An 18,827-nucleotide genomic window follows, 5' to 3' on the forward strand; every position below is an offset into this window, starting at 1 on the left:
GCCGAGCTACTAGATCACTTAAATTACACAATTGAAAGCATGTGTGTATTGTTTGTGTATTTATACACAGGCACTCATATATATATTCAAATAATTTAAAAAAAGTTCATTTACCTGTTATTACCACACACCAAATCCGGTCGTTGGTACTTGCTGGCTTGTGTAGCCACAAGATAACAAAGGCTCAACACTGCGCCCAGCATCCTGGAGCACTTCTGTTGTCTTTTGTACGTGTTTTGAGTTTTTATGTGCTTCTGAGTTTTTACGTGCTTCGGAGTTTGTACGTGTTTTTACGTGTTTTGGAGTTTTTACGTGTTTTGGAGTTTGTACGTGTTTTTACGTGTTTTGGAGTTTGTACATGCTTCAGAGTTCGTACGTGATTTGAAGTTTGTATGTGCTTTGTCTCTAGGGGCCACCGTAAATATACTTTTATTTATTCACTCCACATAAAATGTAATAAATAAATCATATAATACAAAAATCAACTATTCACATTTCAACTTTTAACTATTTAAATTTTCAGCTTTTTCCTTTCACAAATTTAAAGTGAAAAGAACACAAAACACTGCAAACCACAACACAATTAAATATAAATTATAATATGAAAACTAAAAGAACATGCATATTCTCTGTCATATGGACCTGCATGAATAAACTTTCTCAATCCTTTATCATCTGCAACCGAAAATAGTTGTGGATGATTACTATACCTTTCTAATGTTGTTGTCCCTGCCTCTCTTTCTCTCTCTCTGGCTCTGTTCCTGTGCTACTGAGTGTAACTACCGCCCCTCCCCCCTCTGCCCAGCGTAAAGCACAAGGCTCGCGTGCAGAGTGAAGCGGAAAAAAAGTGCGAGAGAGAGGCTGAGAGAAAGGAAAAAAACAAAACAAAACAAAACCACGTGACGGCTCGCGATAAGGAGCCGGCTCGCGTCGTTCACGTCAAAGAGCCGGCTCTAAGAGCCATTTCGTTCGCGAACGACCCATCACTACTAATTAGGATTTCTGTGCAATCTACAGTATTACAGTTTTACCATGCTGCCTGTGCAGTCCTCATGGCCCATGATGTTTACAGTAAACAACTTCTGCATTAAGGCCACATAGACGTTAACTCAGAGGCGTCACAGAGCCAGGGATACTGAGGGGACAGAGGCCAGAAATAGAATCACACCATTAGAAAAATCAATGCAGGAGCTCCGGAGAATCCATTGTGCACAATCGACGTTTCCAGTGACACACACGGGAGGATGTAATGAAGAGGAAAGCAAAAAAAAAAAAAAAGTTGCATAAACAATACACCATAAACATAAGGATATTCTTGTAAATGTCCAATTTTCTATCATGAAGCTTGTTGCCCTCAGAGTTTCAAGTTCTGCAATGCCTCTGCTTTAAACAGTAGCTTGAACACATCTGTGAAGTAAGAAGCCCATGATTGTTGTATAGACAGGCCAGGCCTAATCTGTATGAAGCACAATAGACCAACAAAGGTTGTCTCTCCGATGTTCAGCTGTAAAAGTTCTTTTTTCTGTATTGTGTTTTGATTGTGTTGAGTTTAATGGATTGCATGTGCTGTATGGGACTCCATAGGTCCACAATCAAAGCGACGTGATTGGTTGTCCTGCTTTTTGTTGTGTAAAAGGGTTTAAGCCTATTATTATTGCTTGCTCTCGGCCAATGCTTTTGATACAGTTTGCTTTTGTGAAACCAACCAGAGATATTTTTAGAACATTTTGATACAATCCTTTCGAGTAGATGCCTTGTGTATATTTCCGTTTACACCATGATGGAATGTAGCTCATACTGTGGATCAAACCATCGGTTTATATTGCAAGATTTAACGGAACAAAATGTGACAACTACCTAAGTTACCTTACAGTACAGAAGATAAATAGATTATGTTCAGTATTATTACTTTAGGTCTTTAGGCTTTGCTTTAATATGCTTTGCTTTCTGTGTACGTTTTTATTGTTTTCTTGGAGAATTTTACCTCAGACTGAGTTTTCACACAGTCCCCACTCTATTCTATCTGTGACTCGAGGCCACTCTCAGTTGACAACACGAGAAATAATCGCTATGTGTAAGGCAGCTAAAACAGTGAAGACAGTTTTCTACAAAAAGTCAAACAACTTCTATCTTGACTATCATGACGCTTCAGATCAGTGGCCCTGGACGTTATCAGAGGATGAACTTACCAGAGTGGGCTCGGACCGCTTTATAAATAAGACATCAGCCGGGAGAATATAACTGCCAAAATGACCTTTTACAGCAGCACCTGGTTGAGACAGACAAGAAAGGCTACAGTGTATTGTCAGGCATGTGACATAATCCTCTGATAATCTCCAGTCTACTTGATTGAAAAGCTTCTATTTTGAGTGTTTGTTGTCCGTGCTTACTTGGACTTCTTCTGAAGATCAAAATGGGGATAACTTAATAGCCAAACAGTCAGACGTACAACCAACCAGCAATCAGTATTCCTCTCCTCTGCTACAGTATCGCTTTAAGTTGTGACTTTTTGCATCCAAATAAAGATAGATTTTCATGAATTTGTGTTGTTGTTTTTTTAGAGTTATTCTGCCCTGATCATCTGATCAGTCTTTTTTCCACCCCCAGTCTTTTTTGGTTTCATGCTGACAGGCTGCAATCGCACACGTTCACCGCTAGGGGTCAGTATATGCGATCTAATGACACACATTGCCAAACCTCCCTGCAGGCAACTGCTCGCTGACAGATTGTTCAAAGCAACAAAACAAAGGCTTTAATCTAACAATAGAGAGCTGATGAATTCAATGAATTCAGTGAATTTACTTGGCGGTGAATTCAAACACCAATCATCCATTCATTGCAGAAACCGGGCTGAGTGAGAATGCGATACTGTAGATCGATCAGTTTTCGTTTCTTGCACATTATTTTTAAAACACTATCTTGAAAAACATAATCAAAATTAAATCAGTGGCATCCAAATGACACTTCAGCGTAGCCTGTATCTTTCACAAAGAGAAACGGGCAGCTCAGTAGTTTGCAAGTGCAATTCAGCTTAAATCGTTTGGTCCATGACGAAGAGCAAATACGAAATAGATTTTGAAATATTAATAATAGTAATAGTCAACCATCCAGGGCTGCTAACACTGGGTGAGCCTGTTTTAGAAAATCTACTTTTACAAAATTTGGCTTTTACTTGTTATGAAGTAACACAGACACGAGTCTGAGCTGCATGCTCATATCGTTTGTCTCGGATTTAGTTTCAATTTTTTGTATTTTTTTTTTTTTAAAAGCTCTACATTTTTACCGTAGGCCTAACCTCAGGAAACGAACCGAAAGAAATTCAGAAAAGTAAAATAGAATAAAAACTTACAAATAAAAAAAGATATAGTGGTTCCCTGCAAAACTGTATTAATGCTTAAGAAAATGACTTGCAATTGTTTTGCATTTAAATTCTAAGATCAGACTGCAGTGTAGTCTAAGTGAATACACGTTATTAATCCCAAAACGGGGGAAATGATTATTTCGCAGAAGCCAAAACATATAAGGATAACCTGCAGCAACATAGCGTAAATGAGGCAGAATAGCTGAAACACACCTACAACATAACGAGACAATATTGCTCAATAAGGCATAAAAGAGAAACAGAAACAGAAAGGAGCACATAAAAATAAAACAAAATGAGACATTTAAAAGGTGTTATGTGATTTGTATTTCATAATAATTATTTGAATATAATAAAATAAGGAAATAAATAAAGATTCATATTATCCCTGTTTTTTCTGTGTGTAAGGCAGTTTTAAAAAACACACACACTCAACGTGAGTGCGTCTCCTTTAAAAAAAGAAAAAAAAGCCGGACTGTCCCTTTAATCCGCAGATCAGATCACTGACGTCACCCTAGTCCTAAACCGTCGCCGCTGATTGGTTGGAAGTGACGTCAACCTCACAGTTTCCTTTTTTCCCGTCTCCCTCCTGAACCATGACCTCATCGCTTTAGTTCATGAAAGTGCTAAAGTGCACCTTCCGTACCTAACCACCCCCCTCCTCACACACACACACACACACACAATAACAGCTAACAGTTTTAGCCTTCACCTAGCCTAGTAAAGCTAATCTTGCTCTCCACGAGCCAGCTGAACGGCTGAGGAGGCCGTTTGTAGCCTATCACCGCGCGCTTTCATGCCTGGTTTGCTCCTGGCGCTGTCATCCTCTGTCAGCTGAGGTCTTTACTGTACACCCCGCAACACCGCCAAGTAAACACCGGCCAGCCCCCATGAAGACTCCGCCACTGTCCCCTCACACATGGAGGCCAGTTGAATAACACCCCGCAGACGCATGGAGCCCGAGGTGAGTGCTTGAGTGTGTTTGTCAATTAGCAAGAAAGGACATTTGTTTGTTTGAATCGGCTGCTCGCTGTCTGTGCTCGTGCCCAGCTCGCTGCTGCTGCGGCGAGCCCGTCAGCTCGCACTCCTCCCCCCTCTTTAAGTGCGCGCCCGTCTCATAATGGGAATAAACCTCGTCCATGCTCAAGTTATCGATCGTTTTATTGGGATGCAAAAAAATCGCTGTGCCGGTTTCCTATTGTAAGGTAGGTGTATTAGGTTTCTTCCCGAATTTTCTGTTTAATGTTCGCGCTGGTTAAAGTCATCACAGCCTTCCCGATCAATGGAGAGGGCTCATTTTCGCATGCGGACATATCCACGCGTCATAACAAACCCAGGCCAGGTTTCCCACTCAAAACAACCTCTCTGTAAGTGTGGGGTATAACAATAGTTGATGCTGACTGTATCCGGCGTTTTTTAAAAGCAGTGCCTGCTGTCCGCACTGGAGTCTATTCTTATTTCTAATGTAGGTCGGTTTATTGTAGTGCGCTGCGACCGCTCAGCCTCCATCATTTTGAACGCTGGTAAACGATACACAACGTCTTGTCTGTTTTTTGTTTTTGTGTTGTGTGTGTATGTGTATGTGCGCCCCCATCTCTGATGATTTGATTTTTCAGAGCATTTCTATATGTACACATTATATTTATTTGACGATGTATTTTTGTATCAGAGATTCTCGATATTATTTACATTTACATTACCTATCATGTGGCTGTTGTAGTTGAGTCTGGGGGTAGTCCCAGCTATGTATGACCCTGCATTTTACAGCAGTCAGTGCACTGAGGGAGTATTGATGAGAGGACGCCGGAAGGCTTCATGCTTGGATGTGTTGTTTACAATATGATAGCGCTGTCCAGCTGCACCAAGAAATCGATTTTTTAAAATGACAGAACCGCTGCAACAGCATGTTACACTGGTTATTAGTCGTGGTAAACACTCAGGGTTAGACAATCATCAACTATTAACCATTAATTGTAAGCATTGTTAAAAATTTGATGATTTAAGGTGTGCCAATAACTGTTTCTTTTTAAATTCCACAATAATAATTGATTACAGCTATAAATTAATTGTTTACTACGTTTATTGTATAGCTAAAAGCAGTGAATGCCACTGAACTCACAACAGTCATGCTTTCATTTATTTACCTGACAGAAAATTAATGATAAAGTATTTTCTTAATCAAGTCGGAGGTTCTCACCGGTGAAAGTCAACTAGATATCTTTTGGTTTTGGACTGTGAGACAAAACAACACTGCTTATAATGCTAACTGTTTTGGGCCTTTGTACAGACCAAGAGATTAATCTTTAACTGACAATACTTTTATTCATTCTGTCGTGATTTTGCATGATATGCTAATATTTTGCCTTTTAACACAATTGCAAGAACTTCTACTAAAATTCTCCACTATAAACAGGTGATCCTGTACCTGCTCATTAGAAGTGGCAATCACCAGACATCCCATGATACAATAATATCAGAATACTTGATATTCTGATATTATTGCAGTTTTTGGCATTTTGAAAGGGTAAATATTTCAATAGCATAGATTGTGATTTCACTGCAAATTATGTCCACAAAGTTAATCCAATAAGATAAAGCAGGAAAGCACAGACACTGTCACTAAAATCTGCCATAATTGTTGCTATTAGACAGCGTCAGTGTGCTATCAATCTGTTACTGTCTACACAGACAAAAAAACACATTTAGCAGAAATTCACATTTGTGTTTAGCTACCTTCCTGTTCTATATGAATAAAACCAGAATACATCTGTTTGGCAGCCAGCTGAGTCGAGTCCACTCATGTTATGTTCATTGAAAAAAGCAGCATGTTGCAATTGGTCCCAGAATGTGAAAAGAATCCAGTACAATCACAAGGCAACCACAGGTTTGTTTTGTTTCTGGCAGATACAAGGTTGTTGTCCAGCTTTTGTACTACTACTAGTGTAACTGAGCTATTAGCTAAGCCAAGTGTGTCCATTCTTGAATGCCTTTTTCAGTTGAGCAAATATGATGTAATGTTGCTTGAATTAGTGTCCGTGGCTTGATAAAAATAATACGATGCTATGCTGTATCGGTTCGTCTTTTTTTCCACTTCTGCTGAACAGTGCTTTGTTGTGGTCACCCTTTAAAGTGTAAGTGAAACACTCCAGAGAGAGAGAGACAGACAGACAGCTTACATACACATATATATGCAAACTTTGAGTTCATGTGCCTGCTGCACAGACTAAAGGGCACAAGATGCACTGGTGATGTAATTGTTTGTGGTCTAAACAAACCAGTCGTGCCTGTCATTGTGCGAACCTTGCTCGCTTCATATCAGCCTACTCAAGGCTGTGGCCGCAGGTGACGTTATGCAGGGAGTTAATGAATAACCTGGATGGTATTACATCACCACTGGTTGCCCTCCAGTTACTCTCTTTGTGTTTGCCTCTGTCCCTGATGTCTGATAATGTCATCATGGAGCTGGCCCTTCATGTTCACCCCATGGTGAAAGGCTGTGAATACACCTGCGTGTGTTGCCCATTTTATTGAGATAAAGTTACTTCCTCAGCTTGATGTTAATATGCACCAACCTTTTTTGTTATCAGTCTTTTATTGAACCGTTTCAGTAGAGTCTGTCAATGATTTGTGTTGCTGTGTTTTGCATGACAAGAGGGGAAAATGTTTGATTTGTTTGATGTTTGATTGGGAGTCTGTTAATTGTCTTTGTCTGGAGGAAGTTCATTAGATTTCAGACGTCACTGTGACCTCACAAAGCACCTTAATTATTAGAAAACACAACAAAATCCTACTAGCATAAAATGATGACGCGATGACAAGTTATATCCAATAGGTCAGTTCCACTGTGACTAGGGAGGGATGTTGATAAGATTTTCATCATTATCAATTCTGCATATTGCCCTGATTCTTTATCATTTTCCTTGTTGATGTCTAATCAATTTTCCTTGTGGAGAAATGTCGGTCAGCGCAGGATTTTTATCGTCAACGCAGTGTGTTATTATCTAAAGTTTTCATAGTATAAACAAATGGTTGAATGGGAGGAATTACGAAAAGATCCACTGCTTTAGCGTCATTGTTCTGCAATGTAGAAAACCACACCAGCATTGATAGGTGGAGCTCAAAGGCATATGATCATGAAGTATTTGGAACCGGTTCTCAATAGCCATCCTTAACAGTGACATCATAATGTCCTTAAAAAACACCTTTTTGGCCATCATCCAACAGCATAACTCAGAAAGAAAGATGATTTGAGTTGACATCATATTTGGCTGCATGCTGAAGTGTTTACACTCATCTTTGTGCTTACCTATTGAATTGCTTTAAAGTCATTACTTACGTGTGTCTCGCCAAATTTGCATGTGAACAGCAAGTTGACTGGTTGGTGAAGAGATACAGCTGGGCGTCAAATTTCTGGGTACCATTCATTTACAGCTAATATTTCCAGAAATCCGAAGGATGTGTAGGGTTTATAAAAAAAAAATCCCACCTGGAGTAAAAATTTCCTCAAAGTTGACCAGTCAGACTAGTTTCTCTGCAAGTTGTCGTGGTGTAATTATTTTGTTTTGACTCTTTGGATCTGCATAACCTGGTCTGTGTGGATCTTCTGACTGTGTGAACTTGCTTTTGGGAAAGCAGTGAGATTTTTGGGCTACATTAGAGGAAACATCAGATAGAAATATATTAAAATAATTTTGGTCGGTGGCTTTTAGGCTAATTTGTGGTCATTTTCTTTTAAGTGAGTAAAATAAAAGGTGCACATACAGCTCAGGTTTGGAGAATCTATCTTGAGCTCCACTGTCTGTTTTAGCTTTATCTTGTATCAGCATCAGTGAGCATCCCATCACAATCACCCTTCTCGTGCCCCCTTATCACCCCAGCCTGGGCTGTTTCCATGGCAACCAAATCTGCTCCAGGCCTGTACACAGTGTGTCTGTCTCTCTGCTTTCTCTTCTCTTTGCTTGTTTTCTTCTGTTCAGTCGGAGCATCACAGCCTAGTGCTGCTTCCTTAAGTGTGAGGAGCTTATTTTATTTATTTATTTATTTATTTAATGATTCTTCCTTTTTTTCCCTGCTTGGATGTGATGTGGAGGGGCATTTTTTCTGCATGAGGAGATGGGCGATGTTTGTTATGCTGAGTAATCACGTGGATGGCTGTGTTGCTTCTTTTAATTTCTCTGCCTTTCTCATATTTTATTGTCAATATTCTTGCTGTTTTCTCTTATTAACCTTTTATTCCAACCCCCTTTCTGTCCATAGAAGCGGGATTTTTTTGAGTTTGCCATGGGACAATTGTCAAGCGACATAAAGATGCAGAGCGCTCCGTCTCTGACTACCACACATGTAAACCTGCACACTCATCCCCTCCCCATCTCTGTTCACTGCACAAAAGCAAGAAAGAGAGTGATAGAGAAGGAAGGAGAGATTCAGAGAGGAAAAAGTGTGAGACTGGGTGGGTGGGAGAGCAGTCGCCATTAGACATATGCAGCATCAGATGCTGTGCTCAGCAGCGGCAGGGACACAGAGAAAGACAGCAAAAGATTCACATCCCTCGAAGCTGTGTTGTTAGCTGCACGACCGAAGGGCTTCCTGCCAGATAAGGTACGGTATAACAGGTGATGGGGCAGGTTGTAATGTGGCAGCGGATGTTTTTTGTACAGGGGCAAACTGGTATTGCAGCAAAGCTTTCTGCAGAGTAGAAAGCACATTATAAGCATCCGGATATTATAAGCATATCCGGATGCTTATAATGTGAAGTTATGTCAGCATGCTAGTTACACATAAACTGGGATTCACTTTTTCAGTTAAAGAAAAGATCAGCTAAGCTTAGGTGGACTGTGCTCATTTGTTTGTGCTGTTTTATATGTTGTGCAAGCCAGTGGGCGTTTTGCCTTCAACCTTCATTGACTATCTAAATTTTTATCTATGTCAATGCTTGCCGGTATCTACGTTCTGATTCAGCAGCAGTTTGTTGTTTAACAGTGCAAGCAGTTGCTACTGTCTCTCTAGACTCTCTTTCATGTTCTTGTGCTGCTCCTCTTGCATCAGGCGTGTTGCCAGGCAGCGAAACCATGTGTACATCGGCTGCATGTTCAGTTCATCCAGCAGACTACAAGTCAATAGGAGATGAGCTGTAGGCTGTAGTGAAGCACTACTCAACCTCCATGTCATATGTTTGATGTGGTCGTCTGCATGTGAGATTTGATTTTTCACCCACATTCTCCTTCATCTGTTTCTTCCCTGCTCCACAATCATCCCCTCTCCCTCACCTTGAGCTGGCTAAGTTGCTAGGCTGGAGAGATCCTGGCTGAATAACATCCTTCGTTACCTCCACACAGCTCTCCTTTCTCGCTCTACTCCCTCCCTCTGTGGCGCTGCCAGACCACAGGTGAAAAGTTGCAGGACACAAGTGATTAGATACATTTCCTCCCCAGTTTAACCCCCTCTCTCACTTTCTCACCAGTGTTGTTAACTGTTTTTTCTTTTCTGCCCATCCTCTCAAGAGGAACATAGCCTTATCATCGTTTTTGTTTTGGCTACTGCACCTCTGTCACTCACACTCTTCCTTTTCAGCTGAGGTTTAAACCTCCATTTACGCTTTGGGGTAAGCGAGAAGAGGCCCATTCATTTTTAATGACACCACGTGCCTGTAGATGAATAAAACAACATGGCTGCATTCACATTCTGACCTTTTACTTGTCGCATGACACCTGGTTGACCAATGAAATGGACCTCAAACTACGCTGGGTTTTTTTTCATTTGCATGTTGACTTAATTAAATGGCACAGTGGTTTTGTAATGTGCAGTCTAGCACGCGCACACATGCTGTTTCTCACAACCCCAATAAACGACTGATCGTGTGTGTGTGTGTGTGTCCCATGTTAAAGGTAAAAGGGCTGTGGTGAATGTGAGCACGGAGGAGATCAGAGTGATTAGAAGTGACGGATAGACGGAGGCAGTTCATCAAGTTTGTGGATGGTTAATTTGAAACACACATACAAACACACACGCACAGGATGTCACACAGGCCTTCTGCCTGTGTCCAGACCTGCTCTTTGAATTCCCCTGGCTTAATTTATCGCACGCTCTCAGTTTCCTGTTTCACGAGCTACTGCACAAGAGACCCTCGGTCAACAACCACCAGCCTCCACACAGTTACACAGGCACTCACACTTGTCGAATTTAAGTCTTTGTCTTCGGATGTGTGATATTCCTTCAGATCCCAGGACTGCTAAATCTCGTTGGATGATCCGGTCAGCTTTTAAGTCTTTAAATAACTTTTGTATTCATCTTTATAGCACTGTGGTTATTTTAAAATGCCAGGTGCTAAATATCTGCTAATAAAAGATAATGCAAAAGATCAAAAGTACGTGTGAATTCTTGTGCTAGAGTCAGGATTGGAAATGTGTGTGAAATGGATCCGTTGTTGTGACTTTGCAGCAGTTGAGTTTGAAGGGCTTTATTTGTTGCCATGGAGTGATTGAGTGAAGCTTAGACCAACATGTGCCCTTTATGATCACATGTTTGTCGCGTTCTTACATTTCTCCATGAATGCTTTGCTTACTTAATTCTCTTTCCTTTTTTTTTTTTTTTGTCGCTTCTTCTTTTAGGCACCATGGATCTCCCAGCGTCTGCTCCAGTGGTAGCCCTTCTCCACTGACCCTTATCTCCTCCTTCCTCCACCTCTCTCATCTACCCCTCATTCTTCATACCCCACTACCCCTCACCCCCACGTCTTTGACCCTAGCTTACCACTCAGCCCGTCTTACATCATGGCAGGGGAGAAAGGGCCCAACAAGAAGAGCGCCATGGACATCAAGCGCCTGGCGAGCCTCATCCAGAGAGGGACAGGCCGCTTGCTGGTGATTGACAGCAGGACGTTTTCTGAGTACAATGCGTCACACGTACAAGGCGCGGTCAACGTTTGCTGCTCAAAGCTGGTGAAGAGGCGGCTGCAGCAGGACAAAGTGTCTGTCACTGAGTTGCTTCAACCCAATGGCAAAGTGAAGGTGAGTTAAAGCTCAATTAAGGCTACCTGACAGCTGATGCTTTTTGGGTGGTAGAATGTGATTAGAGAGCCATTCACTTAAGTGCCAAGCTGACATTATGCCAAGCTCCTACCTTGCTGATAACGGTGAGACACTTGATTCCTACCTGCTTCATAATCTACTCTTAAAACCTCTTAAAATGGTCATTTGTATGTTTTTACACTTCTCACAAATAAATAAGACAAAGCATGCTAACTGCTGAGATTTAGAGGTGCCAGTAAGTGGAGTTTGTCACTTTTGCTCGGAGCCAAACTAGCCGTTTCCCCTGTGTGCAGTCTTTGTGCCAAGCCAAATTTAAGATACTGGTAGTTTTACAATTACGAAACTCATATTGATCTCGTATTGAAGAACATGAGTGGTATTCATATTCTTATTGAACTTGATCAAAATAAAAATTTGAGTGTTTCAAAAAATGGTTCGCGTTTTTATATTTAGTGCTTTCTGTGCTTCATAAATTCCCTCAACCCACAGACTGAAATAACTCCTTTAAACAACTGATTGACTTGTCCCAAGCACACCTTGGTGATTTACAAATTTTTGTTTGTTCGTCTGCTCACATTTAGAGTTTAGTAGTATAGCAGCTCTGCTTGTAGCATGTTTTCATTATGCAGTAGGTGCAGTGGGTTGATATAGGAGGACTTTCTTTGAGCCTGGGGTCTCAGATTCAGGTTCCCTTGTCAGCACGCTGTCACACCGTTGAAGTGCCGTCATGCAAGATGCTGACTTTACGCCAGCTGTATGAGATTATTACCAACAGTCTGACCTGCGTTTCACTGTAGTTCCAAACTAGCCTCCTCTGTGTTAGCCAAGCACATCAGTGGATGCTATATTTGGTGGGCAGGCACGCATACTGTATGTTTGTTGCTTATCAGTGGCCCTGAAATCGGATCCTTCTGGTTTCCATGACTTCTCCTCTGAATATGACAGCCTTCTTTCCATGGCTTGTCCAGCCGCGGCATGCTGACTCCTGTATTTTTAGTCTCTGTGTGAAACTGAAGGATCTCTGAGGGGGGAGCAAGGGGAGAGGAGGAGGGTTGACATCAGTGTGTTTTGTGTGCGGTATGTGCTTTTTGTGCTGTCATGTTTGCGCATGCATTCATCAGCTAACAGTTTTACTTGACTGAATACAGAAAGCAAAAAAGCTGTAGAGGACATGGGAGATGATTTTCTGCCTCCTGGCTTCAAATGTTATTTTTAGATATTCAACTTTTTAGTTACACCCAGTGCAATAAAACAATGATTCACAGCAACCCATGACACTTGCCAGGTGAGTGAAATTTTTTTTTTTAGGCGTGACTCAGAATGGCAGTTCACACTTCTTTTTTGTTGTTCTACTTCCTGGTTGCCAGGAGGCGGTCTGGTTGTCTGGCCTGCCACTCATCTTATTCTGTTGAGCCTATTTATAAGAGTGATTTATGACCAGCTTCCATTTTATGCCATTGTGTGTCAGCCCCAAACTGGCTGACATGTATTTACCTGCTTGGTACATCTTTCATAACTAAAAACATCACTTCCCAAAAAAAAGGCAAATATTTAGACTTTATTACTTTATTGCTCTGTTTACTCCTGCTGGGTTACACTAACATTTGTAGATGACAGACAGCGTCTACATGGTAAAATGAACTTCAGTTCCACTAATAGCACCTGGGATATTTAACCGAGTCCCTATATACCTGCTGTTTTTCCCTGGCTCTAATGCTTTAATGCGAGTCGACCCCACATGCCTTCCTTTTCACCTAACATGAACCATTATCAGCCAGAAGATTCTGTATCTGAATACTTGTATTATTCCGACCAAAAGATCCAGTTTTGTTCCGATAATGGTTTTATTTTAGCCGAGATCTTACACACCCAAAAATAAAATCTTTTGAACACTAGAGATGTAGACAACAAAGAGAAAGCGATGGATTTAAATTAGCTGCTGCTGGAGAAATGTTTATTTGAGGCTTTGGATCACTGTCAGAGTTTCAGTTTCATTACTTGCCCTGAGTGCAGCGCGCTAGAGCGTGTTTCTGTGCTCCGTCTCTGGGTTCATCTCTGTGTGGGGCTCTGTGCTTGGCAGATCTCACACTGTGGCACCCCACAGAGCCATGCTTCCTCCTGATTTCGCTCACTTTCATTCTCGTGACAGCTCTGTCTGTCTGTTTTGCAACCATAGCCTGCAGCTGCTCGCAACCACCTCGATTCTTATTAGTTTATTCCAGTTCTCCTCTCACTGTCTAGTGTTGTCCCATGCCTGCTTTGTTATTATCCATTCCCCACCCCCAGTAAAGAGGATAAGGCTTGCGATTAATGCTAGGCTGGATAAAGCTGGAACTAGCCGGGTTAGAGAGGAGGGCCTGACGGACCCAGACTCTTTTGTTATTGGCTAAGCATGACATCATCCCTTTTGTGTGGCCACTGGCAGGCCGCGGGCTGGGCACGTGCAGATTGGCTGTGTGGTGTTTAAGCCAGCTCCCGACTGACCCCCCCATACACACACACACACACACACACCATCGTCTGTACCCCCCACATGGCTCTGAGCATCTCCAGGAGCTGTCTCAGCCAGCCAAAACGCTAAAGGACACCATTGTGGCTCTTTGTATGGGAAGTGAATGCAGGAAGCAGGAGAGCAGCATTGACAGTATTCATGGATGGGCTGTTGCCTCCGCCTCCTCCCCAGCTGCCTCTCGCCTCGCATCCCATTGAGAACTAATAGCCTGCGTCCCCCAAGGCGCTGCACTCACCCTCTTTCATCGAAGCTCCCAATGCTTCAGTTAACTGAGCTGAATGAACAGAACAGCAGCAAACAAAATGGTGTCCTCTTTCTTCTGCCTTTCACGTTCCATCCCTTCATAGCTCCTTTTATTAATGCTCTCTATTAATGTAGGTGTAGAGAACTGGACACAGTAGGCTAGATGATGGACGACCTCTGCTGGGAGAGCGCAGGCTTAGTCGGAAATGGGGCTTCCTCATGCCTTTTCCGACAGGCTAGAGGGCAGGCGGCTGGTTTCTTGGCTTAAGCCTGGCTAATCCCTGCTGCTGTGACAGGGACAGCCGGCCAGGCAGGCCTGACAGATGGACCAGAGGTTTTCACTACCAGTAACCAGCCTGGGGAAGCACCCTTCCTCTTCTATATAGACATGGACCCCACGCTTTTGTTAAACGAAATAGCATGCCTGCATATAGATACGTTGCACTTATGAGCTGTCAAATCTGTTAATGTGGCAGAACTTAAATATTTATAACCACAAGTAGGTTTCCAGATGAAAATTTAGCTGATTTTTGCATTTTTGATGTAAAGTGAAGAAACCAGCTGTATCAGCACACTGACCAAGATGTAGTGCATCAAGTTTAAGACAGATGTGACGGGGTGAACTTGTAAAATTTAGGATTTCTGCTTGCAAAATAGAATAATGCTGAAATCAATATAGCACAAATAGATAACCAAAAAAAGAAAATTGATAAATATATTGAGCCATTCCCCAGTACTGGACTCTGTAATGGGTATTAACTGATTGGTTGAGACATTTAATCAAGATCAAGAGAGGGGGGAAAAGTGTTTTGGGAAGTCGAATGACAACAAGTGAAACCCTTAACAGTCACTTTCAGCTTTCTAAATGCTGCTGATTTCCTTTTGTGATTTCTGCACTATTAGTCAGACTAAACAGGCAATTTGAAGAAATTATGCAAACAGATTTAAACATATTTCTCCAATTTCACTGTATAATAAAAAAAACAATAAATAACTGAATAATTGTTAGCTGCAGCCGTACCAATGTGATGCCTTTATGGAAACATTCATTTTACACCTGAAAATATTCTCCAGCTGTTGTGATACCAACATTTTAGACATGATAATGAACAATAGGCTGATTCTTTTTGTTTGGTATAATGGGCATGCAGCAATAAAGCCAAGAAAGGCTGTAATCTTGTCTGTGATCTTAATTGGTGATATCGGCTGAGTGTCCTGCCAAACAGAGAGAGATAACATGTGACTAATGGATTTATGCAATGTAGAAGATCTCCATCAATTCCACTGATGACACACCATATGTTGTGTTTATCCTCCATGTCAAGGGTTAGGAGGCGGCTGTAATGATGCATGATAGGGAACCCCATATGGAAAGACAATTTAAAAAATAAATCTCATTAGCTACAGTTGCAAGAATTCATCTTTTTGTATTTCTCTTATAGGATTTTCTTATTAAAATGGTGACTTTCCCATTTTTCTCTTACAGCATGTTTACTTTAATTCATGCTTAATTCAGTGTTGCATGAAAAAAGTTACACTTTCATGAATAAATCAAATGTGCATCTAAAGAGGAAATAGTTATTTACTTTGTTATGATCAAAAAGTGTTTGTCATCTAGTGTCTGACACAGACTGTGTTTTACCATCAAGGACATCACACGTGTTTCATGTGTCATCTCCCATGATTGCAAGAGTGGACTCTGAGAACATAGATGATGAATTTCTGTGTTGGTTATTTCCCAGGTGACCCAGATGGGAAAAATGGGAAATTTCCGTGTGTTTCATTCACATTTATCTGAATTTAAACAGAAATGCTAAAGCCAGCAGTGGTGTTTCTACAGAGATGGATAATGTCATATGTTTGCTTTGATGAGGTCATGCACTGAGTCATTGTTTGCTTTTAAGATCCCACTGTTTAACATAGACACACATGTCATAATCTGTATATAGTTTCAGATCTAATCACAAAGTAAAACTAACAATTACAGAAAATATAATATATGTATATTTCTTTACTCTAGTGTGAGTTCATGTGAGAGGATTTTGGGATACAAAACATGACTTCATTATATAAAGAATTGGGAGGATGATGAGGTGTTACCACATAAAGAGAATGAATGCTTTCTTTACAGACAAAAATGAAGTCTGTGTACTGAGACAGACAAACTTTTATGTAAAAGTATAAAAATTCACTTGTATATAAATGTGTACCCTGAACAGGGCCTTATGTGTGTCTGTGTGCTAAAGGATCCCTGATATTCACCAACATGTAGGTGTGACCACACCAGATCAGGTGACCACATCTCAGAAATCATCAGGGATGACCTCACACTGCACATGCACAGAGCCGTCAGGAGCTTTCACCACCATGCCACATACCCACATCCCAGTCAGATTCACTTTCATTCAGGTGTAAAGTTTTACTTTAAAGGATGTTTCACAGTTATTCCCCATACTAAGGCTAGAATCTAAATTATCTATGAACCCAGGTTGAACCATATTATATACCTCTTTCCACATCTTATGAGCACAGTTGTTAGTGTCTCACACACACATATCACACCTACTGAAGCATACATGGAGGTGGCAGCTGCCAGTTTCAGTCAATGACATCATCATCCCCAGGGTGGTAGCTTGACAGTCGCGAGAGGTGTAGTTTGCACCTGTGAGCCGGGGTCTTAAACAGACTTATTGAATACTTAAAAGGAGACACTAGAGTACATGCAATATACCGTGTATACTGTTGAAAGTTTGGTCCAGTTGGTGCCACATCGGCATAGAAATAATGTTAGAAATGTACCCAGAAACCAACTGAAATGATAGGCGTATGGGTGGTACGTACTTAATTTTTTTCTGGTGAATCAGTATGACAAACTCTGACTCCTGCTCACTGTGCTGTCTTTTTAAAGAGGGATTTCGTAATTGCCATTTCCTGTATCTCTTCAGCTCCTCGTTACTGAAGAATTTACTGTTAACTGAAGATGGCTCGTACCGCACTCCTCTTGTTTTGTGTGGGTCCTCCCAGAGTGGACACCGTGAGGGGACCCAGACTGTGCTTCAGGAATGTGGGTCCATTTTTAGATTTGTGTCACAGACCAGTACACACACACATACTCCCACTCAGCACTGACCTTGTCACTGGTCAGCAGCAAGACAGGGGTCAGAGGGAAGTTGTATGTCACTTTTTTGCACAAACTGTTACCGTAAAGCAGGACAGCGTTTCCCTTATTTCATAGATATCTTCTGTTGCCAAGCTACCCATCAGTTATCTTTCATTATGTGTGTGTGTGTGTGTGTGTGTGTGTATACATACAAACTGTTCCTTCAGAGGAGCATTGACACAAAGTCCATGCCCTAACTTGCAGCCTTGTCTCCAACCTCGTTTTTCTTCCACTCCTTACATATTTTATAACAGGGTCAGTTAGAAGTGTACAGGGACTTCTGACTCTCTTGCCCAATCCCTTCATTTTTTTTCTCTTTCAGGGTCAAATGTTATCCTTTTTCTAGCTCTGTGTATCTCATTTAATAGAATTTCATCTTTTATGCATCTTGCCTCTCATGTTTGTTGTTTATTCTCTGCTGTGACGCCGGTCTCCAGCTCCTTTAGAGAGACCTGGGTGCAGCAGGATTGTAGCATTTGGTGTGCTAGTGCTACCTTCTGTCCCTCCATCTCTCTCTTGCTTTATATCTAATCCTCCCTCAAGTTTCCGTCTGATCCCCCTTCTTGGCATTCCTTTCCCTGGCTTCCTCTTCTGTTCCTTCATCCCTTGTTTTTCCTCTCTGCTAGTGGCATTCCTTGTTTACCTGCAGTGTGCATGCGTCAGAGAGCCTGGGCCAGTACTGTAATAGTAGTGATGCTGTAGCACTGCAGAGGGATGAGGGATCTGTACTACTGCTGCAGTCTGACAGCAAGTCCCAGCCCTGGGTCGTTGACCTCCAGCACTGCAGCAACCTCCATGTGTTTCACATGCTTAGCCAGATGGGTAGTTTTTAGCATCTGGTGTAATATTCTTCTATCTGTTATGCCATTTATACTTTCTAACAAATCTAGACATTCCTTTTCGTCTTATAAGGGAATAAGGTGAGATCTAATTTATCAAAAAATAGTCATCAAAATGGCATTTAACTGTCACTTAATTTTATCATTTGCAGCAAATTTATAGATTTTTTTCTATATTGTGGTAGTACCACCAAACCTGTGAAAATAAAATGTTAAAAAATGCAACTGCAGTGTCTGTGGTTGTTTGAGAAAAGTATTTAATTATGATGTTTTCTATGTAATGTATGAACACAGTAGTTTCACAGAGAGCGACAGTATTTCCTTTATGAGATTCATTCCATGTTTTCACATTAGAAAGTAAACCTTTTAGACTGCGCAGCTGATAAACAACACCAAAGTGTGCATTGAGCGGTGTGTTTATATTTGTGTTAACGCACGTTTGTACAGTTAAAGGCCTGTAATCCTCAGGCACTGAGATCAGACTCCCAAATTAGATCTGATCCCATTAGGATTATTAGCCAAAATATCCAGGGTTAGTTAGGATGAAGGATGCAGGGAATTTAAAACAAAGACAAAGAGACGCAGGGCAAATAACAAATTGTGCATTGTGGGCAGTTTAATGCTAAAACAGGAAATCATAGAAATGGTGCACTTTAATTACGGTTAAATTAATGCTAATCACCTC

General features: G+C 41.3%; 1 protein-coding gene across 3 annotated transcripts in view; it reads left to right on the plus strand.

Annotated features, from left to right (window-relative positions):
- The first annotated feature begins 3,977 nt into the window (after positions 1–3,977).
- dusp8a (dual specificity phosphatase 8a) overlaps positions 3,978–18,827 on the plus strand; it is a 41,251-nt gene continuing 26,401 nt past the window's right edge. The window contains exons 1-2 of one of the 3 annotated variants that reach the window (XM_080874196.1): positions 3,978–4,325; positions 10,969–11,367. In XM_080874196.1, the coding sequence (XP_080730322.1) occupies positions 11,131–11,367 (237 nt within the window). In that variant the 5' untranslated portion in view covers positions 3,978–4,325; positions 10,969–11,130. Of the gene's footprint in view, positions 4,326–4,434; positions 4,567–4,868; positions 4,885–10,968; positions 11,368–18,827 lie in introns of those variants that run through there. The other 2 variants (XM_080874197.1, XM_080874198.1) reach the window with 2 other exon arrangements.

This window comes from Rhamphochromis sp. 'chilingali', assembly GCF_963969265.1.
Source record: "Rhamphochromis sp. 'chilingali' genome assembly, chromosome: 2".
Lineage (NCBI taxonomy): Eukaryota > Metazoa > Chordata > Actinopteri > Cichliformes > Cichlidae > Rhamphochromis > Rhamphochromis sp. 'chilingali'.